Source organism: Garra rufa, chromosome 1 (genome assembly GCF_049309525.1).
Source record: "Garra rufa chromosome 1, GarRuf1.0, whole genome shotgun sequence".
In the NCBI taxonomy this organism is placed as follows: domain Eukaryota; kingdom Metazoa; phylum Chordata; class Actinopteri; order Cypriniformes; family Cyprinidae; genus Garra; species Garra rufa.
The window spans coordinates 22,399,038-22,420,927 of record NC_133361.1 but is presented as its reverse complement, the minus strand read 5'-3'; the positions used below and the strand labels follow the sequence as shown (position 1 = coordinate 22,420,927).

Sequence of the window (21,890 nt, the reverse complement as noted above, 5' to 3'; positions counted from 1 at the left end):
GATTTATGGCTCAGTGTAGGAGGAAAACTAATTTTGAGAAAACAACCTTTAAAAATATGCATTGTAATTGAAATCTATTGACACAAATAGATAAAGTGCCTTAAAAGAAACACTTAACAGTGTCTTTTAGATGTTTTCTTTCCACTAGTCTGAAAAAAACACTTTATGAAAAACCAAAAAGACCAAAATCTCAAACTTGACAGGTGCATGGAAAAAAAGTGTTTTTGCCTGCAGTGTCTCCCCTTAAAGGAATAGTTCACCCAAAAATGAAAGTTCTGTCATTATTTGCTCACCCTCATATTGAGCTCACCCCATAAGAGTTCATCTAAGAAACACCATTGAGGATATTTTTGATTAAATCCGAGTGCTTTTCTGACACATTTAAGGCCCAGAAAGGTAGTAAGGGCATTAAGATTAAGATGTTAAGATGGTTAATGTGGCATCAGTGGTTTAACCTTAATTTTATGAAGCTACAAGAATACTTTTTATGCACAAAGGAAACACAAATAACAACTTTATTCAACAATTTCTTCTCTTCCATGTCAGTCTTTAATGCACGTTCAGGAGAGTACCATGACGCACACATTTGGTGCTTTCTGATGTAGAATGTCCATCTCTCTTAGGGCCTGTTTACACATGGTCACTTCAAACATGTTCTCTGGTCACATCACAGATTACCTTCTGAAGTGGTTTGAGTGTTAACATTTTTTATCTGATTTAAAAGCATTTTGAGACTGATTAAAAGGGCAAGGTGTAAACAATTCCTTAGTTCATCATCTGTATATTCTGGTTCAAATACAGTTGAGGTCAAGAGTTTGTATTTGAACCCTTTCCAACAATGACTGTATGAGTTTGAGATCCATCTTTTCACATAGAGGACAACTGAGGGACTTATGTGCAACTATTACAGAAGGTTTAAACACTCACTGATGCTCCAGAAGGAAAAACGATGCATGAAGAGCCAGGGATGTACATTTTTGAACAATGAAGATGTGTACATTTTTCTTATTTTGTCTAAATGTCATAATTTTTCATTTAGCAATGCCCTTCCGAAGCTACACATGATACTTACAGAACGCAAAATAAGTGAAATTTAGCCTGGAATTCAAAAAGTTTGAGCATTTGAACCTTCTGTAATAGTTGCATATCAGACCCTCAGTTGTCCTCTGTGTGAAAAGATGGATCTCAAAATAGGGCTGTGCAGTTAATCGAAATTCAGTTTAGATTTCGATTTCAGCTTCAAACGATCATGAAAATACAGTAATCAAGATGAAATGATTATTGTGCCCCATTCCGCCCCCTTTCCAGTGGTGTGCTTTCCCTCCTCCATAAAAGCCTAATTTCACATGCAAATCAGTAAAATCGTGTAACGTGACTTTCATAAAATTATAATCATATTGCTTGATTTATTAATGTTTCTTTGGTGTGTTTTTGAAATTTGCACTTGCTGTTCTGTGTATGCGCTCAGAGATGGAGCAGAACATGTAAAGACATGTAAAGTTATCTTTTATCTTAAGGTGCACACCTAAATGGTCAAATACACACAAAATTTCAAAATGAGGCGCTTGGTGATTAATCATGTAAACCCTTGTTAGTTATGTCTTAAATGATCATAAACAGTTGAGAATGAAAACATGTGTGTAACAGTAGGCCTATATTAGATCAGTGTGGCTCTTAAAGCAGCAACAAATAATATTCCTTCTGTGCTTAATTTTCATAAAACGTAAAAATACAAAGAGAAAAATCACTCACTGCTCTTGAATGAAGGACTTTTTTAGTTTTAATAAGAAACAAAGCATGCTAAATTCTTACAGTGAAGACAGTTTTATTTTACATTCAAATAATTACATTCAATTTCTGTGGTAGGCTGACTACTTTAGACTTGCATAAAAGTATACAGTATTTCTTTTTTCCATTTGTATCTTTTTTTCTGTTGTATTGATATTTTTAAATTAATCACTAATATAAAGTTTCATAATTGTGTTAAAAAATCGTGATTATGATTTTTGCCACTATCGACCGGCCTCATCTCAAAATCATCCAGTCATTGTTGGAAAGGGTTTGCTGAAAAACCCAAGTATTTATGGGCCCTGAAAGATTTTTCTGGAAAACAGCAGGAAGTTTAACTTATAAACAACTATCACTAAACAAACACACAAACCAAACAAAAAAAAAAAAAAAAAAAACAGATCTTTGGATCATTCAGATAACAACACAGTTTTAAGAATCAAGTGTATGTAAAATTTTGAACAGGGTCTTTTATTTATATATATTTATATATTTATATATATTTATATTATATTATATTATAAAATGACATGCATTTTGTATGATCCCTCTTACTTTGCTAAAATAATTGCAGATTCTGGAGGGTGTATGTAAACATTTGATCTTAACTGTAAGTAAGGCTAGGCAAAAAATTGCAAGTCATCCTCTGTTGAAATCTTCAGACATGTTTACGAAGACTGTTTTATGTACAGCGAGCGTGTGTCATCTTTTGTTTGTAAACAAGATGCAGCGCATCTGGGTTCTACGTCAGAACTTGCATCATGGAAGTGAAAAAGAAATTGTTAAATAAAGTTATTTTAGTTTTCTTTGTGCACAAAAAGTATTCTTGTAGCTTCATAACATTACAGTTGAACCACTGATGTCACATGGACTATTTTACCAATGTCCTTACTACCTTTCTGGGTCTTGAACGTGTCAGTAGCATTGCTGTCTATGCAGGATCAAAAAGCTCTCAGATTTCTTGCAAAAATTACGTGTTTGGAACGACATTAAGGAGAGTTATTATTGCTAGAGTTCTTAGCATTTTTGGGTGTACAATACCTATAAGCCTTGTTGACCCTGATGTTTTCTTTTTCCTCTTTTAGGGCCGTCGGTTACGTTATGTCATCCCTGTTCTACCCTATTTTTACCTTCTTCCTCCTGACCATAGTCATCGCATTCTGGGGCGTCACTGCTGTGTATCCTTGAGTCAAGACTGAAGCGGAAACATTAAGCAATGTTGGCACAATTAGACAGGAACTTGCATCTTACAGTCACTCACTTAATCTGAATTAACAAAAGGAAGGTCATAAGGTCACCTTCTGAGTCACTCAGTAAAACGTAAGTAAAACGTCAAATGTAAGTCCATTTGATGCTTTTAAGACCCTCAAAACAAAGAAATGGGGAACAGTCAAAGCATCTACTTAAATTGAATAAAAAAATAATAATGTGATCTTATCCGCATCCAGCTATTTTTAGCTGTACAAAACCGTTTGTTTTGCTGCTTGATGGTGCATATTGGTGTCTTACCATGTTATTGTGGTGCATTATCTTAAATATGAACAGGCTGGTTTGTAGTGCAAAGAGTTTTACCATTTACTGCACGTTGTTATTCTTCTCGATATTTCCCTATAGTGGATAATGAACCAGAAGACTTGCCCATAGGCTTACTTTTGCGTGGATGGTGGATATTTGTCACGATCACACCAGTATGAATCCTTAATCGCTCTGATCAGTTTCCTCTCTACATCCAGTGAACCGGTTTATAAGGTTTTCAATGAAACCGATTGTGTACATGCAAGACAAACCTGCAACCCTGAGGTGCGTATAATGTACATATTCATGCATAATTTAAATTAAATTAAATATTAAACATTCTTTTTTTTTTTTACTGTGTATATTTAGTATAGTCCCAAAGTGAGTGATGCGTGTTTCTAATTTCTCCATCTCTTGCAGAACTACACTCTTTCTGCTATGAAGGGAGAGTGTCCGAAGTCTGAGTGCCTGTTTGCTTTTTATGGTGGGGAAACGCCATATCACAAATACCTGATCTTCCTTCAATTTTACAACGTCTTCCTGTTCTTCTGGTGTGCCAACTTTGTCACTGCTCTGGGTCAGATGACTCTGGCAGGGGCGTTTGCGTCCTACTACTGGGCTCCTAATAAATCCAATGACATGCCTGCTTACCCGCTCTGTGCCTCTCTGGGCAGATCCCTCAGGTGTGGCTTTAGAAAAAGATGTATATGCATGTTAGCAAAGTGTGTCATTTGGGTCCTAATGCATTTTGTACACACACAGATATCACACAGGCTCCCTGGCTTTTGGTTCTCTCATCCTTTCTATCATCCAGATTATCAGGGTTCTGCTGGAGTATATTGACCACAAACTCAAAGGTAAGAGAAAAACATTTATACCCTGTGGAAAAATTGATATAATTGATTAATACATTTACAAATATGTGCATATAATCAGTGTTAAAGGAGAAGTTCACTTTCAGAACAAAAATGTACAGATAATTTACTCATCCCCTTGTCATCCAAGATGTTCTTTCTTTCTTTAGTCAATAAAAAAATCATGTTTCTTGAGGGAAAAAAAATCAGGAATTATCCCCATATACTGGACTTCAATGGTGCCCAGTTTGAACTTACAAAATGGAGTTTAAATGCAGCTTCAAATGGCTCTAAACGATCCCAGGCGAGAAGGAATGGGTATTATCTGGCAAAACGAACTGTCATTTTTTTTTAAATCAAACTGACAATTTATATACTTTTTAACCTCAAACGCTCGTCTTGTCTACAGTAAGTCTGTGTGAACAGTTTTTTTTTTTTCCAGTTCAATAAAGTTAGGGAATGTCAAAAAACTTCCATCCAGGTTTTTCTTCCCAACTTAAAAATTGTCCTACATTGCATGTTTAACATGTAAACACTTGGTCGGTACTTCTGCATCAAAGTAGATCTAATGGCCTGTACAAAAAAAAGGTAAAACAGCGATGTAGGATGATTTTGACATTGAAGAAAAAAATGAGACTGGAGTTTTTCGATATATCCTAACTGTGTTGTCCTGGATTACACACTACGCATGCACATTGCAGAGACTAAACCAGATTAGTGAAAATGAACGATTGTCTCACTGGATGAGGCTGGGATCGTTTAGAGCAATTTGAAGCTGCATTTAAACTGCAGTTCAAACTTAGGGACACCATTGAAGTCCACTATATGTGACCATGGACCACAAAACCAGTCATAAGTTTAAGTTTTACAAAACTGAGCTGTATACATCATATAAAAGCTCAATAAATAAGCTTTCTATTGATGTATGGTTTGTTAGGATAGGATAATATTTGGCAGAGATATGTCTATTTGAAAACCTGGAATCTGAGGGTGCAAAAAAATCATAATACTGAGAAAGTCACCTTTAAAGTTGTCCAAATGAAGTTCTTAACAATGCATATTACTAATCAAAAATGACTTTTTGATATATTTATAGTAGGAATTTTACAAAAAATCTTCATGGAACATGATCTTTACTTAATTTCCTAATGATTTTTGGCATAAAAAGAAAATCAATAATTATGACCCATACAATGTGTTTTTGGCTATTGCTACAAATATACCCCAGCGACTTAAGACTGGTTTTGTGGTCCAGGGTCACATATGGAGATAATTCCTGAAATGTTTTCCTCAAAAAACATAATTTCTTATCGGCTGAAGAAAGAAAGACATGAACGTCTTGGATGACAAGGGGGTGTTCTGGAAGTGAACTTCTCCTTTAAAGCATATAATTGACTGTTTTCGTACACAGATGTGCTAGTTTCATGTTTCTCTGATTACTCTGAAGCCTCTTTCTTCTCGCATAATAAAATAATGACAACTCAGATCAATAATTAATGTCTTTTTATTTATTCATAGTTGTTCATGTAATAAGCTAGTTCATGTACAGTACATCAGCTGGTTGTTGTTGCAAAATAAACCCTGCAGCTTCCTGTTTTGAGATGATGCTGAACGTTTTCCATTGCCATATTAATCTGTTTGTGTGTGAACTCTTTTGCTTTCTTTTGTTCCCACAGGAGCAGAGAATAAATTTGCCAAGTTCTTGTTGTGCTGTCTGAAATGCTGCTTCTGGTGCCTGGAGAAGTTCATCAAGTTCATGAACAGGAACGCGTACATTATGGTGCGTGTTCATTCATTAAAACTTAAACGAAGTGTTCACCAAAAATTAATATTTGCTGAAACTTTACTCACTCTCAGGCCATCCAAAATATACTTGGGTTTGTTTCTTCATGAGAACCGATTTGGAGAAATCTAGCATTTCAGAATTTGCTCACCTGTGGATCCTCTGCAGTGAATGGGTGCCGTCAGAATCAGTCCAAACAGCTGATGAAAACATCACAATAATCCACCAGTAATCCACACCACCAGTCAAATTCATCATTCAGTTGACTTTTTCCAGTAGAGAAAGCAGTATTATAGATGGAGGACTATTGTAGCTGGAAGCAATGATTTGAAGTTAAAATGTCTTAATGATGGATTTGTTTCTTACAAACACAGCTTTCATTTCACAAGATGTTTGATGGAGTGGAATGATGTGGATTACTTGTAGATTATTGTGATGTTTTTATCAGCTGTTTGGGCTCTCATTCTGATGGCACCCATTCACTGAAGTGTCAAAGAGGAGGCAGTTTTAAATGTTTTTCTTCCCAATGCCTACACACTTGACTGTATAGTATCCTAATAGCATCTCTATATGCAGTCTGGTAAGTGTTTTTTTTTTCTGCTGCAGGTGGCCATATACGGTAAAAACTTCTGCCGCTCAGCACGTGATGCCTTCTTCCTCCTCATGAGAAATGTAGTCAGGTGGGTGAATGCAGTGTGGAAGGGACTGAAACTGAGTGAGGATTTTGTCATATTTAAATTGTGTCTTAAAAATGCAGTGCTCATATTTTGAAATGCTGACAAACAATGAAACATGGCTGGCTGAATTTGAAGAATGTTTCACAGATGTTTTCACAAATTACAGGGTGGTTGTCTTGGATAAGGTCACTGATTTCATCTTATTTCTTGGAAAACTCCTCATTGTGGGGCTTGTGGGTAAGTTTTCTGCTTTAGACTGGGAAAAAAGTATGAAATAAAGGATATACACTGAACTAACACTGAAGATTTTAATATTACTTAAAGGAGTAGTTCACTTTCAGAACAAAAATGTACAGATAATGTACTCACCCCCTTGTCATCCAAGATGTTCATGTCTTTCTTTCTTCAGTCGTAAGGAAAATTTCAGGTTTTCTCTCCATATAGTGGACTACTATGGTGCCCCCAAGTTTGAACTTCCAAAATGTAGCTTCCAAGGGCCCTAAACGATCACAGCCAAGGAAAAAAAGGGTCTTATCTAGCAAAATGATCGGTTATTTAAAAAAAAAAAAAATGTATATACTTTTTAACCTCAAATGCTCATCTTGTCTAGCTCTGTGTACTCCGAGTAGAGATTAAAAAGTATATAAGTTGTAAATGTTTTAGAAAATAACTGATCGTTTCGCTAGATACGACCCTTCTTCCTCTGCTGGGATTATTTAGAGCCCTTAGAAGTGGCATTTAAACTACATTTTGGAAGTTCAAACTCGGGGGCACCATAGAAGTCCACTATATGGAGAGAAATCCTGAAGTTTTCCTCAAAAAACATAATTTCTTTTTGACTGAAGAAAGAAAGACATGAACATCTTGGATGACAAGGGGGTGAGTACATTATCTGTACATTTTTTGTTCTGAAAGTGAGCTACTCCTTTAATATTAGTTATTTAAATTAGACAACTTTTATTATTTTGTTGTACTACATTTTGATGAAACGCATCAAGTTGTTTTTCCTCACTCCCTCTTTTTTTTTTTTTTCCTCCAGGAATTTTCGCTTTCTTCTTCTTCTCTGGACATACAGATGCGTTTAAGGGCGCCACACCCAGTCTCCATTATTACTGGGTTCCCATTTTGGTGAGTGATAGATTGTGACAAGGGATGTAATGATTGCAAAATTTCACAATACGATAATATCTCAATGAGTCCATGATACAATATTTACTGTGATATTAAAAATATAAGACAAATGAAGAAGTTCAGTTAAAAATTAAGAGCTCCAACCCATGTTCTTAACTAAGAAAACTTAAGTCAGAAGAAAAAGTCAGTGAATATACTTGTTCCTGAACTTTAAATGGGACTCAACTACTTTTTTTATTTGTGGTATACTGTCTCAGTCTAAATTACATTCACATTGGTGTTTTAGGAAGCCAAACTAATTAGGAATAACAATGATATAAAATTGTTATTATTATATATTCTATGACAGTAATAGCCATATATTGTAAAACATTTGCACTGCAAAATAAATGAAAGTGAGTAATTCATACGTACATTATTTTAGCTTTACACTACAGTTGGGAAATTACAATACTTCTTTCCTAATTTCTACATTTGAAAGAGATATTTTGAATTTGGACTGCAGTAACGTTACCCATTTAAACCGCTAGCTGTCAGCAATTTATATTGCACTTTAAGCTTTTATTTTAGCTAAATGGCAGTAGAGCTTTCATTTTGATGAAAAACTCCAGCTTCAGTGAAAACAGGCTTACAAAAACACGTCTCACTACAAATCTAGTGAATTGCTGTAATCATCTGCTGCAAAAATAAAGCATAACTGGTGGCCGTTGCATTCCCAAATGTGCGCTAAACAGCACATGCATTCTCTGTGAACTGAGCCGTTCTAAGGTGCGAAAAACACCTGATCAAGAGCTGATCTCCTGAACAAAGTGCATGCTTTGAATATATTTTAAAATGTAATTTATTGCCGTGATCAAAGCTGAAATTTCAGCATCATTACTTCAGTCTTCAGTTTCACATGATCCTTCAGAAATCATTCCAATATGCTGATTTGCTTTCTTCTATTTTGTCTTTTAATGTCATTTTTTTTAAAATCAATACATAAAATAATAGTTTAATCACTTACTTTTAAATAAAAACCAAACATTTGAACAGTCGTGCGTGCTACTTGTATTTAGCCTGGATTTTTTTGGTCTGTCTGAATATATCTGTTTGCATTTTTCTCCAGACTGTGTTGGTGGGCACCTACCTCATTGCACATGGGTTCTTTAGCGTTTATGCCATGTGTGTGGACACACTCTTCCTCTGCTTCTGTAAGTACTCAGCATTAATAAGTAATTTCACCAGTAGTATGAGTGAAGGTAAGAAACCTTCTGGAAGGTAGAAAATCAAATCAAACCAATGTAGATCCTCTAGTATAAAATCGTAATTTTCAATCCTTTAAAAAAAATGATATAATGCGGCATTTAGGGTAATACTGCAGGGTTTCCGCGGGGCATTAAAAAGCATTAAAAGTCATTAAATTGATTTTGCGAAAATTAAGGCCTTAAATGGCATTAAAAAGCATTAAATTGTTTTATACAGGCATTAAAACTTTAGATAGTGTTGATTCACTTTGATTCACCGTCGTGAAGTATGATGAACACCAGTGATGTGCCGGTTGATCCAAAATGAGTGGGTGCCTGCGGTTACGAGTCATCCAAAAATATTTTTAATGATATTTGGGTCGCGGTCGGTCGGGTCGTTTGAAATAAAGATGCCAATTAAACCTTTGTAATTTATACAATTTTCTATGAAATACATAGACCTACACTTTATTGGCTGAGTAATATTTACCTTCTGAATGTTGAGCGTTATTAACTGTTGAATAAATGCTGACGCGGGACAAAATGCCCGATTTCCCAACACGTTGAACTGAGCTGAACTGAATTTATATAGGCTACTTTTAAACGCATATAGCTCAGTAATGTCAGTTTTATGTCTGAGAGGGGGTGGGATTTTTGTTGGGAAAGTTGTGGGAGAGACGCACACTTCGATTAGACTGGATAAACACATGCAGCATCTTAATTGTTAAGAAAATGGTATTCCTAATAAATGTCTCGAATATTTAGATTATGTCCAATGCTTCTCTTTCTTTTTGGAATTATTTGACACATTTCACTATGTCTTTTCAAATGCCTAGGTCTGTTTAATTTCCTTAATTATAAAATTTCTAGCACTATTTTTAAACGTTTATTCAAGCAATAACATATAAATGATCTCATGTCTATGCTTGTTTAAAACCAGGGATTAAAAAACGAATTCCAAGTAAAAACGGTATTTTTCTTTACATTTCCAGAGAGCGAAATGAACTAAATTAATCATTACTTAATAAATTCAAAGTACTATAATTTCCTTATTCATTTGATACAACTATTAATATATATAAAATAATATTATTTTGTCATATTCGTGATTCCTGAATTTATATATGAAAACTTGTTTAAGAAAATTTGTTAACCTAGCCTATTAAATTGATTTAATATTCTTGATCATTTTTAGAGGATAAAAGTTAAGAAAAAAGGAATTAGCTTGTAGTCTATATATATTTAGTGCTATAGGCTAATCTTTTTCTTAACTTTTATTACACAAAATAATTCTTGATCATATTTAACATCGGAGAATCACTGACATAATTTAGAGTACTTTGAAAACGAAACTATTTAAATCTGTATAAAGGAAAGACAAAATAAATCACAACAAGAACAATCTGCATTTTTCTTGTAATCAAGAACATTTCTTTTGACAAAATTACCTAATTAATGCCGAATGACGCATCTCCACCGCATAGCCGCATATAATCGCTGCTGTCAGTCGCAAATACTGAACATGCGGGTCGGGTACAAGATTTACCTTTTTTTTGCGGTCCGAGTTGCGGGCGGGTTAGTTGAAAACGTTGGTCGGGTTCGGGTTGTTTATACATTGACCCGCGTATCACTGATAAACACGGAAACAGTTTGGTAAAAACAATCGGCACTACCAACCTTTCCACAGATAAACAAACAGTGTTCCAACCAATCAGCGTCAGGGGTTTGGTGTTGTGGACTTTCCTACTGGTGCAGGAATGTGAGGGAGGCGGAGCGAAAGTCCACAACACCAAACCCCTGACGCTGATTGGTTGGAACACTGTTTGTTTATCTGTTAGATATAGGCTAGAAATCGCTGATACAACCTTTAAGCTGTCTCTTGATCCATTTCTAATTATGTTCAGCAGAGTAATGTATGTTTATTGTTGCCTCATTGTGCATTATTAATATACACGCATTCGTACACAGCAGTGTTAGTTATTGGTTGCGTATGGCATTAAAATTTTTTACAAATGGCATTAAAAAGGGCATTAAAAGGCATTAAATAAGATTTGAAAATCCTGCAGAAACCCACTAATGAGCTGACTGACTCTTCATTGTGCATGGCAGTGCATGTAGCTCGGTTTAAACCTCTCATGGCACGCTAGACTGAGAATGTACTGTTTTTCAGTTATATATTCTGGTATGAGGTGTTCCTAATCAAATCTATCTATGGTACCTGCTTAACTAAGGTGTGTCATTTCAATGGGACTGATATGCTCTTCTGTCTTCTATCTCATAATAACCTGATTCTTTCTTTTTCTTTTTCTCTTTCTCTTTTTATGGCCGTTCCTTCCCCTTCCTTTTTCCTCCCCCATTGTCCCTTCTTGGTCTTCATATTCAACATCTGTTCCTCACAAACCTAATTTCACATTTGTCATACCTACACAATTCTCATTCCCTCTGACATCCTCACATTACTAAACGTCACTAACACCACACAAAGGTGAAGACCTTGAGCGCAATGACGGCTCCGCAGCACGACCGTATTGCATGACCGCAGGGCTGCGCGACATTCTGCTGAAGGAAGCGGATGCGGCTCAGACTCCTACTTCACGTGACGAGACGATGCAGCTGACGGCTTCAGAAAAAACTATGGAAAACTGATGAAAATTACCCAGAATTTGTAATTATATGTGGATATATAATCATATTTATTACATATAGAGACTGAATGATCACAAGGTTCAATCATGCCTGCAGTTATGAAATATTCATTCAGTTGTCAAGCATTCAATAATTGTATGTTGAAAGATTAGTTCACTTCCAGGACAAAAATTTACATATAATTTACTCACCCCCTTGTCATCCAAGATGTTCATGTCTTTCTTTCTTCAGTTGTAAAGAAATTGCTTTTCGAGGAAACCATTTTTAGGAATTTTCTCCATATAGTGGACTTCTATGGTGCCCCGAGTTTGATCTTTCAAATGCGGCTTCAAACAATCCCAAATGCAATTGTAAATGATTCCAGCTGAGAAAGAAGGGTCTTATCTAGCAAAATGATTGGTTATTATTTTTTTTTTTTATTACAATTTATATACTTTTTAACCTCAAATGCTCATCTCGTCTTGTCTTGCTCTGCCTGAACTCTGTTTTTTCCGGTTCAAGACAGTTAGGGTACGTCGAAAAACTCAATTTTTCTCCCTCAACTTAAATTATTTCAAAATCATCCTACATCACTGCAGAAGTACCAACCCAGTGTTTGCAAAGTGAACATTCAAAGAAGATTAAACACTCTTAGTAAAAAAGGTCAAACAGCGATGTAGGACGATTTTTGAGGAGTTGGAGGAGAAAATTAGATGGGAGTTTTTCTACATACCCTAACTGTTTAGGCAGAGCAAGACATGTTTGAGGTTAAAAAGTATATTATTGTAATAAAAAAATAAAAAATAACTGATCGTTTTGCTAGATAAGAACCTTCTTCATCGACTGGGATTGTTTAGAGTCCTTTGAAGCTGCATTTTGGAAGTTCAAACTCATGGGCACCATAGAAGTCCACTATATAAAGAACATTCCTGAAATGTTTTCCTCAAGAAACATAACTTCTTTACGACTGAAGAAAGAAAGACATGAACATCTTGGATGAAATGGGGGTGAGTAAATTATCTGTAATTTTTTTGTTCTGGAAGTGAACTAATCCTTCATGGGCATAAAAGGATTGTCAGGGAAAATGACAGGAAAATGCATTCACAAGACATTCTTCTTCAATAACGTAATATTTCTGTCAAACAGGATATTAAAGGTGACCTATTATGCCCCTTTTTACGACATGTAAATTAAGTCTCTGATGTTCCCAGAATGTGTATGTGTTTAACTCAAAATACCTGACAGATAAGTTTGTATAGCTTGTTAAAATTGACACTTTTAGGGTCCCTGCTGAAAAAAAACGGCTAAAACCAGCCTAGGCTTGTTTTAGCTGGTCACAGCTGGTCAGCAGGCTGGTTTTAGAGGGGTTTTGGCCACTTTCTCAGCCTGGCCAGGCTTGGAGACCGCCAGCTTAAACCAGCTAAGACCAGCCAACTAGCCTAGGCTGGTTTTAGTTGTTTTTTTCAGCAGGGGTATGAGCCAAAACGTGCCATTTTTGTGTTTGTCCCTTTAAATGCAAATGAGCTGGTGCTCCCGGTCCCTTTTCAGAAGAGGGTGGAGTTTCAAGAGCCGGCAAAACAAAACAGGACAATCTCACGCACTGAATATGTCAGAAAAGCTCAGTAGCTGTCTTCAGCCTTATATGTTTGAACCAAAATTAGTTTAAAAGTCAGTCATCTGATATTTGCCCATTATAAATGCGCGTCTATAAATTATACAGACAGAGAGCATGGCACGATATAAATAACAACAGCTGGTCTCATGGTGCCATCGCATGCTTTCACAAACTTTATAAGTCCCACATGTGATTATGGGCTTGACAAATTCAAGCGGTCAACTTTACATTGCTTTTATTTGCAATTTTTAACTACCATATTCCTGTTTCTGATTATTCTGGTAGCACGTGAAGGCAGCATCAATGAAAACAGGCAGAAACAATGGTAGCTTTAGCAACATTAGCTTTACAGAGTGCCAAGAAGCACTTTCAGAAAGGCAATTTGGAAAGCAAACGCATGATACTTAATTCGTCTGGAGCTGACGTTTGTGCATAAAACGTTGGAATTGATCCCTAAACGTTTTTCTAGAACATTTCCTTCGAAAATGAAATTGAACCACTGTTAGCTCGGCAACTTAATGGGCAGGACTTTTTCCCCACAATGACTTCTGAGAAATCTGGAATTGCATGTTCAGAGAGACTGTTCATTATTTATTGGGATTATAAAAAAATGAGTGTGGATTTTTACCATTTATAGGCTTGTTTTCACACACTGCGGCCACACAAGTGTTCAAACACCTTATAAAAGTGATTTTTGCATAATGGGTCCCCTTTAAATCATAAAACCTGTAACACTTTAAGAGAAGGTTCCATTTGTTAACCTACTTGGATAACATTAACTAACAATGAAAAATGCTTCTCAAGCATGCCTTAAAATTCACTCTTAGAACAAAAATTTGCAGATAATTTACTTACCCCTTTGTCATCCAAGATGTTCATGTTCATGTCGTAAAGAAATTGATTCTTGAGGAAAACATTTCCTGGAATTATCTCCATATAGTGGACTTCAATGGTGCCCCCAAGTTTGAACTTCCAAAATGCAGTTCAAATGCAGCTTCAAATGGCTCGAAAAGATCCCAGCCGAGGAAGAAGGGTCTTATCTAGCAAAACGATCGGTCAATTTCGAAACAAATTGACAATTTATATACTTTTCAACCTCAAATGCTCGTCTTGTCTGCGCAATGCGCATGTGTAGTTTGTGTAATCTGGGTCAATACAGTTGTGAAAAACTCCAATTTTGTTTTCTTCTTCAACCTCAAAATCATCCAACATCGCTGTTTTACAATTTTTTTTTGTAAATGGCATTTGATCTTCTTTGCATGTTCACTTTGTGAACACTGGGTCGGTGCTTCTGCAGTGATGTAGGATGATTTTAAAGTTGAGGAAGAAAACTAAATGGGAGTTTTTAGACATACCCTAACTGTCTTGAACCATAAAAAACAGTTCACGCAGACATTGACAAGACAAGCATTTGAGGTTAAAAGTATATAAATTGTCGGTTTGTTTTGAAAATGACAGATCGCTTTTTTTTTTCTTTTCTTTTTTGATCGCTTTTTCCTTTTTTTCCCTTTTTTTTAGAGCCCTTTGAAGCTGCATTTAAACTGAATTTTGGAAGTTCAAACTTGGGGGCACCATTGAAGTCCATTATATGGAGAGAAATCATGAAATGTTTTCCCCCAAGAAACAATTTCTTATCGACTAAAGAAAGACAGACATGAACATCCTTGATGAAAAGGGGGTAAATTAAAAGTAAATTTTTGTTCTTGAAGTGAACTATTCCTTAAATCTTAATGTTAATTTCAACAGCACCTAATACTGATTAATATCATCAAAACTTTTACGTTAATATTTATTAAGCATGAACTGGCAATGAGCAGTTATATTTTGAAGTAATGTTAACAAAGAATAATAAACGCTCTAACAAATACAATAATAACAATTATTGTAAAGTTTTACCATTGAAGCCATTAACTTGGATGATGAAAAGTGTCTTTATCACAGGTGGTCACAATCTGAAAAGGAGGTTATAACATTTTGATAAACATTTCAATGAGTTATGCACAATATGAATGTATAATACGAAAGTAAATAAGGTCAGTGTTTTCATGTTCAATTTTAAGTGAGTGCCTTCTGCTCTGCATGTTCATCTGCTGAACAGCACAACTTTAAAGGGATAGTTCGCGCAAAAATGAAAATTACGTCCTTAATTAGTCACCCTCATGTCGTTCCAAACCCTTAAGACCTTAGTTCATCTTCACAACACAAATTAAGATATTTCTTATTAAATCTGAGGGCTCCATAGACTACCGAGGTCAAGGCCTAGAAACGCTCTGAAGATGAACAAAGGTCTTGTGCGTTTGGAATGTCATAAGGGTTCATTCTTGGGTGAACTATCCCTTTAAGGCAAGGACTTTCAGACTTGTTACTTTACCAGACTTACTGTTTTAATGTCCATTGGCTGTTTAACATCAAGTTTTCCATGCTATCAGATGAACAATGCGTTTTGTCTTTTTTGAGTGTACTGTTTCTTGCTGCTGTTTTATTCTTCTGATGGACAAAAATCTAATGTTATTTGTAATTGAAATATCAAGCAGCTGATGTTATTGCTGCATTTCCTCTGGACTGTAAGCCATAACATTTTAATGTACTTTAAGGTTGTTTTGGAAAAGCACCTTGTTGCCTTAAAGGCTTGAGCCTTTAACTTTGTGTGCTGCCTTTTGCACTGTTATTTGGGTGCTTTGCTACTTAACGTCTCAGTCTTTATTTTAGTCTTTAATAAATATTACGCAAGAAGGATGTGCATTTGTTATTTAGGTCTGTCTATTGTGTGTGCGGTGTTTGTTGAACGCAGGCATGTCACTTTCCTTTTCTCCAGTGTGCTAGCTAAAGGTAAAGCATGGCTTGTCTGTTCCTCAACATCTTTTCTCACATTCATTTATCACAGTGGAGGACCTGGAGAGGAACGACGGCAGCCCAGAACGACCCTATATGATGTCTGAGAACCTTCTCAATGTTTTGAGCAAGAAGAACCAGGCCAAGTAGTCCTCACTGACGGTTGGGTTATATGTTTGTGCCTTGGCAGAGATTGAAAAAGATAGTGAGGTGTCTGAAATAGTTTTCATGGCGTATTCATCGTGCCTTAGAGAACCAGACAATCATGTTAATTACGAAACACTTCAAAGTGACTGACCTCAGTCACTTTATTTCAGCCATATGTTACGAGTTAAAATGCGGAAACTTTACTTTAGACTGAGGTCAAATTACTCCTTTTTCCCAGAGGTTTTAGAATTATTAAAAAAAACGAAACAATAACTGCCATATGTTTTAATGAATAGTTCAAAGAGTAACCGAGTTGTCTTGGCCTACATCTTTTGATTTGCGTTTTGATGTTTACTTTGTTTAGCATTTTTCATAGTCCTTATATTTATGTATTTTATGTAAAAACACAATGCAGTGTTGTTCATTGGGCTGTTGGTCAGGATTGTAGAAAAACTTTCCTTTGTCAATATGTGTGCCGAATCGATTGTTAAAACGATGCTTAAATGTTTTACTTTGATCATCCTCTCATTTCCCTGTGTACATTATAAGAAGTGCCTATATGTAGCCTAGGTAAAACAGTTTAATATTTGACTTTAGCTGTGTTTTTGACTTTATTCAGTGTTTTATGTTTTGTTACATGTTGGTACACCTCAACACATGATAAATAAAGAATTTTCTACAATACTCGTGTAAAATCTGTATATCAGACTTTAAACTTTCAGACTTTGGTGTATTTTCGTGTGAGACACTAAGGAGAAAAGTGATCAGTAAAGTTTTGCTCCTAAATATAAAAACATGAAATAAGTTTACATTAAATGCTAATTTTCGTAAGTGTGTTAAATTTTCACCTCATACAGTAGCTACAGTAGCTTAGCTATCCTCTTTTTGTTTAATACATAGAGGGTTTGCACTTAACGATTTGGTCAGTTACCCGGATGCACTGGTGATACTTGGATGTAAACAACAAAATGGATTGTACGGTTAATGTACAACTGAATACGTTGTTCTGCTAATTTATGCTGTTTAAACCACGGAAAAAAACGTGTGGAAGATGGTCTTAGGGGCCATTCACATGTCGCGCCTAAAAACGCGTGGAAAACGCTAGGCGCGCCGCTTTCTTCCTTGTCAACAAAGCGCTCGGGCGCTTGCTCTCCGGAAGCGTCTGCCGTTTCTAAGCAACCATCAGCTGCGCTCTAGCTCCAAGCTGCGGTGCGCTTGCTGCATTCTGAAAAGTTGAGATGTTTTTATCTCGATGCGGCGCGGACGCGCCTGGAAAAAACGAGCGCGTCGCACCGCCCCTTAAGCAGGAAAGGGCACAGTATTTTGAGAAACTAAAGTTAATAGGTGGTAAAGATATGTACGAGCAAGATATCATTTCCGGTCAGGTCGGTGAAATATTAGGCTGATAAGAACAAACATGTTGTCAAGATACTTGCTCTGGAAATCCTGGTTCAGTTTGGCCAACCACAAACGTCTTTTGTTCTTCAGACAGTTTTTTGCACTCCTTGATTTGTTATAACTTTTGGCAGTAGGCCTATTCTCATTTTTTTTCCCCCGGTCTGACCGATTATTACAACCCAAACATGACAATAATAGACCATTTTCAGCAGCAATAATCGATTTTCGTTCGGTTCAGTGTGGCCAATAACCTATGGATTAGTGTAATCTGTTTACAGTACAAAAACAGACTGTTAGGCCTATGTTTCTTGATACTGCAGACTGTTATTTCGTATCACATTATTTTAATTTAGTTCCTTAACACAGTGGTTTGTATCGCAAATAATTTTACTGTTTACTACACTTTCTTTTAGTTACTTACTTAGACGTCTTCAGTCAGATCGTCAGTGAACCACAAGGTGGCGCTGTTGGCCAAATATACAAAAGTCCATCTATTTTTGTTGGAGCTCAACAGAAACTACATCAGATATGTGGCTATAAACCAGCTTTAACTCGCTTTAAAGAAATTTTTTTCTTATTATGAGTAGACTTTTTCATGTGTTTTCAAGGCTTAACTAATGCAAAATCATTTCATGATTAGTACTTCATGTACTACAATTTCTATACAGGTCTTGTTTTCCATTTTCAAGACTTTTTTCAAATAACCGTCTACTAGTACAGACTTGGAGTCTTAAAAATAGTTGACATCTTTCAGAATTTGCAAAATGTTAATTATTTTACCAAAATGCATGTTATTTTTATTTTTTTTTATTATTATTATTGAATACTGACCTGAATAAGATATTTCACATAAAAGATGTTTACATATAGTCCACAAGAGAAAATAATAGTTCAAAAGTTTACATACACTTGATTCTTAATACTGTGTTATTACGTGAATGATCCACAGCTGTTTTTTTTTTGTTTTTGTTTTTTTTTTGTTAAGTGATAGTTGTTCATGAGTGTCTTTTTTGTCCTGAGCAGTTAAACTGCCTGCTGTCCTTTAGAAAAATCCTTCAGGCCCCACATTTTTATTTATTTTTTCAGCTTTTTTTTTTGTTTGTTTGTTTGTTTATTTGAACCCTTTCCAACACTGACTCTATTTTGAGATCCATCTTTTGACATTAAGGTCAACTGAGGGACTCGTATGCAACTATTACAGAAGCTTTAAATGCTCACTGATGCTTAAGAAGGAAAAAAAAATGTATCAATAGCCAGGGGTGTAAACTTTGAAGATGTATACTTTTTTCTCATATTGCCTAAATATCATAATTTTTTCATTTAGTACTGCCCTTTCAGAAGCTACAGAAGATGCCTACATGTGTCCCAGAAGACAAAATAAGTGAAATTTACCCTGAAGTTTTCACCCCCTGGCTCAAGTAGTTTAAAATGTATGCCAACTTATCGTACAAACAGTCTTTATAGGTTCACCCAGGGTTTTTATCAGCCGTTTGGACTCTTATTCTGACGGCACCCATTCACTACAGAGGATCCATCCTGCTAAATTTCTCAGATGAAGAAACAAACTCATCTACATCTTGGGTGACTTGAGGGTGAGTACGTTTTCAGCAAGTTCTCATGTTTGGGAGAACTATTACTTTAAGTATAGCGCATAAGTTATACTTTATCTCTGGCAGTATTGTTTAAACTTTTTCACTTTTTGTCCCATTTTATTGTTTAAATTTGCTTCATATGCTGGTTCTGACTGCATCAAACAAGACTATTCTCTTTGGTGACTTTGTCAAATTATTTAAATTTATATGTCAACAACAATGTTAACTCTATGGGGAAATTTAGAGTTAGTCCAGCTAAATTTACTCAGATTTACTATATTTTAAAGTTGGGAAGATCTCTTAAACTCTCATACTGGAATTGTTAGTTATAGCTTGTATATCTTACCAGAAAATTTCTAAGTAGAATATTAGAATTTTGAATATTCAAATTTTCCATATTTGAAATGTTGAAAGATGTCTTGAACTCTTATGGGAGTGTTATAAAAATGTTCTGATATTCTAGAGCATTAGGAAAGTACTAAAATACTAAATCTCTTTCCCATAGGGAAGTTCTGTTGTGCTACAAATAACCATTGCGTTAAAGCAAATCGTCTTGGGTAACACTGTTTTGCAGTGCCTGAACTCCCTCAACAATACAGAAGGACAGCTCCCATAGTGACATGTGATTACTTCTCCATGATACCCATGCACCTCTCCAGGGGCTCATGTCTTCCTGTTACAGCGAAACCCAGTTTTATAGAGCTCATATACACTTTGAGAGGTTAATCCAGAGCTCAGATTTCAAGTTATTGTGTATTAACACAAAATATAGGTGTTGTGTGCGCTTGGCAATAATGACATCATATTCGGATAGGTTTTGTGGCCTTGGCTTGGCCTATCATTTTCACAGTACCAGCCCTGTCCCGATTTCTGTTTGCTTCATTTCACTTCATTTTGCTGCTGAGATGAAAGACAATTTGAGATTGGAAAATTCCACCTGTCCTTATAGCAATGAAGCACACATGTCTCTGCCAGTGTGTAAAATACTATTTGGCAAGTAGCGGCTAGATCAGATGATCGGCAGTGACGATAGTAACCACGTCACACCAGTCCCACGGGACACACGCTGAGCTCTTGGCCTCCGTTGTGCACCAACCAGAAAAGCCCTTCCCTCGGGCGCTTCATCTCTAGCCTTGTAGTTTATGAGGATATGTAATAATTCAGTTTGACTGTCAAAGTCACTGTACACAGAGTACAAATCAAAGTGTGTTATGAAATTTAGGAAATACATCAGTAGTTGTTATATTGCTGTCCATGCTATAATAATATAGTTCAATATTGATTTTCTCAAATTTTCTCAAATCATTTTCAAAAATATATAACTAATTGTATCCCATTGACAGCAGCTAGGCCTAGATTTATTTGTATATATTTTTTAATAAATTGATTTTGTATTAAAAAGTTGTCATTTTCTATATACATCTTTATTTTTAAAGGCAATATGTTTTAATATTTAAAAAATAATAAATATTGAACTTTACTGTACTCTTATTGAATACTAATATTTAATTATGATTATAATAATATTATGAATATTATGCATTGACAACTACATTTATGTTTTAAATGTTATATATATATATATATATACACACACACACACACACACACACATATATATATGTATACACATACATATATATATGTGTGTGTGTGTGTGTGTGTGTATGTGTATATGTGTATATGTATGTCTGTATGTGTATATATATATATATTGTGTGTATGTATTTTTTATTGAAACACTGTCATTTTCTATATAAAGGCAATCAATTTTAATATTTAAAAAATAATGAATAATGAACTAGTATTTAAATCTAATTTTATGGCACTGACAGCAACTGCATTTGTTTTTTTTTTATACATTATTATTTTTTTTTTGAAAATTGTAATTTTAAATATTAAATATTCTTATTTTCTGTATACAGCTTTATGTTAATTACTTTACATATAAAGGGGAATCCATTTTAATATTGAAAAAATTATAAATAATGAACTCAAACATTTAAATCAAATTTTATGGCACTGACAGCAACTGCTTTTTTTAGATATTATTTTTTAATTGAAATTTGTAATTTATATGTTTATAGATATGCTCTTCATATAAATGGAATCAATTTTAATATAACAAAATAATAAATATTGAATTCTTATTTAGTACTGAATAAAACTGAACTCTACTATTTTTTTTAAATATTAAAATAGTTATTTTAAACAATGTCATTTTCTATATACGCTACCGTTCAAAATTTTGGGGTCAGTACATTTTTATTGTTTTTTTTTTTAAAGAAATTAATACTTTTATTTACCAAGGATGTATTAAATTAATAATTAAGTTTATTAAAAGTTAATAATAGATAATTTACATTGTTATAAAAAAAATTATATTTTGAATAAGTAATTTTTAAACTTGTTATTCATGAAAGAATCCTGAAAAAAAATTACAGGTTCCAAAAAATATTTGGCAGCACAACTGTTGATATTCTCCAACATTGATCATTCTAATAATAAATCAGCAAATTAGAATGATTTCTGAAGGATCATGTGACACTTAAGACTGGAGTAACAGCTGATAAAAATTCAGCTTTTCATCACAGGAATAAATTCTATTTTAAAGTATGTTAAAATAAAAAATAAAATAAAAACATTATTTTATATTGTAAAAACATTTTGCAATATTACTCTTGTTTTCTGTATTTTTAATCAAATA

The 21,890-nt window shown here is 34.8% G+C and overlaps 1 protein-coding gene across 3 annotated transcripts in view; it reads left to right on the top strand.

Annotated features, from left to right (window-relative positions):
• The window catches only part of LOC141332336 (choline transporter-like protein 2), a 36,922-nt gene extending 20,045 nt beyond the window's left edge, over positions 1-16,877 (top strand). For 2 of the 3 annotated variants that reach the window (XM_073837485.1, XM_073837477.1), the window contains exons 13-23: positions 2,874-2,966; positions 3,504-3,588; positions 3,724-3,986; positions 4,066-4,160; positions 5,834-5,937; positions 6,547-6,620; positions 6,784-6,854; positions 7,657-7,745; positions 8,857-8,941; positions 11,460-11,639; positions 16,099-16,877. In XM_073837485.1, the coding sequence (XP_073693586.1) occupies positions 2,874-2,966; positions 3,504-3,588; positions 3,724-3,986; positions 4,066-4,160; positions 5,834-5,937; positions 6,547-6,620; positions 6,784-6,854; positions 7,657-7,745; positions 8,857-8,941; positions 11,460-11,620 (1,120 nt within the window). In that variant the 3' untranslated portion in view covers positions 11,621-11,639; positions 16,099-16,877. The remainder of the gene's footprint in view (positions 1-2,873; positions 2,967-3,503; positions 3,589-3,723; positions 3,987-4,065; positions 4,161-5,833; positions 5,938-6,546; positions 6,621-6,783; positions 6,855-7,656; positions 7,746-8,856; positions 8,942-11,459; positions 11,640-16,098) is intronic. The other variant, XM_073837492.1, reaches the window with a different exon arrangement.
• The last annotated feature ends 5,013 nt before the right edge of the window (positions 16,878-21,890 follow it).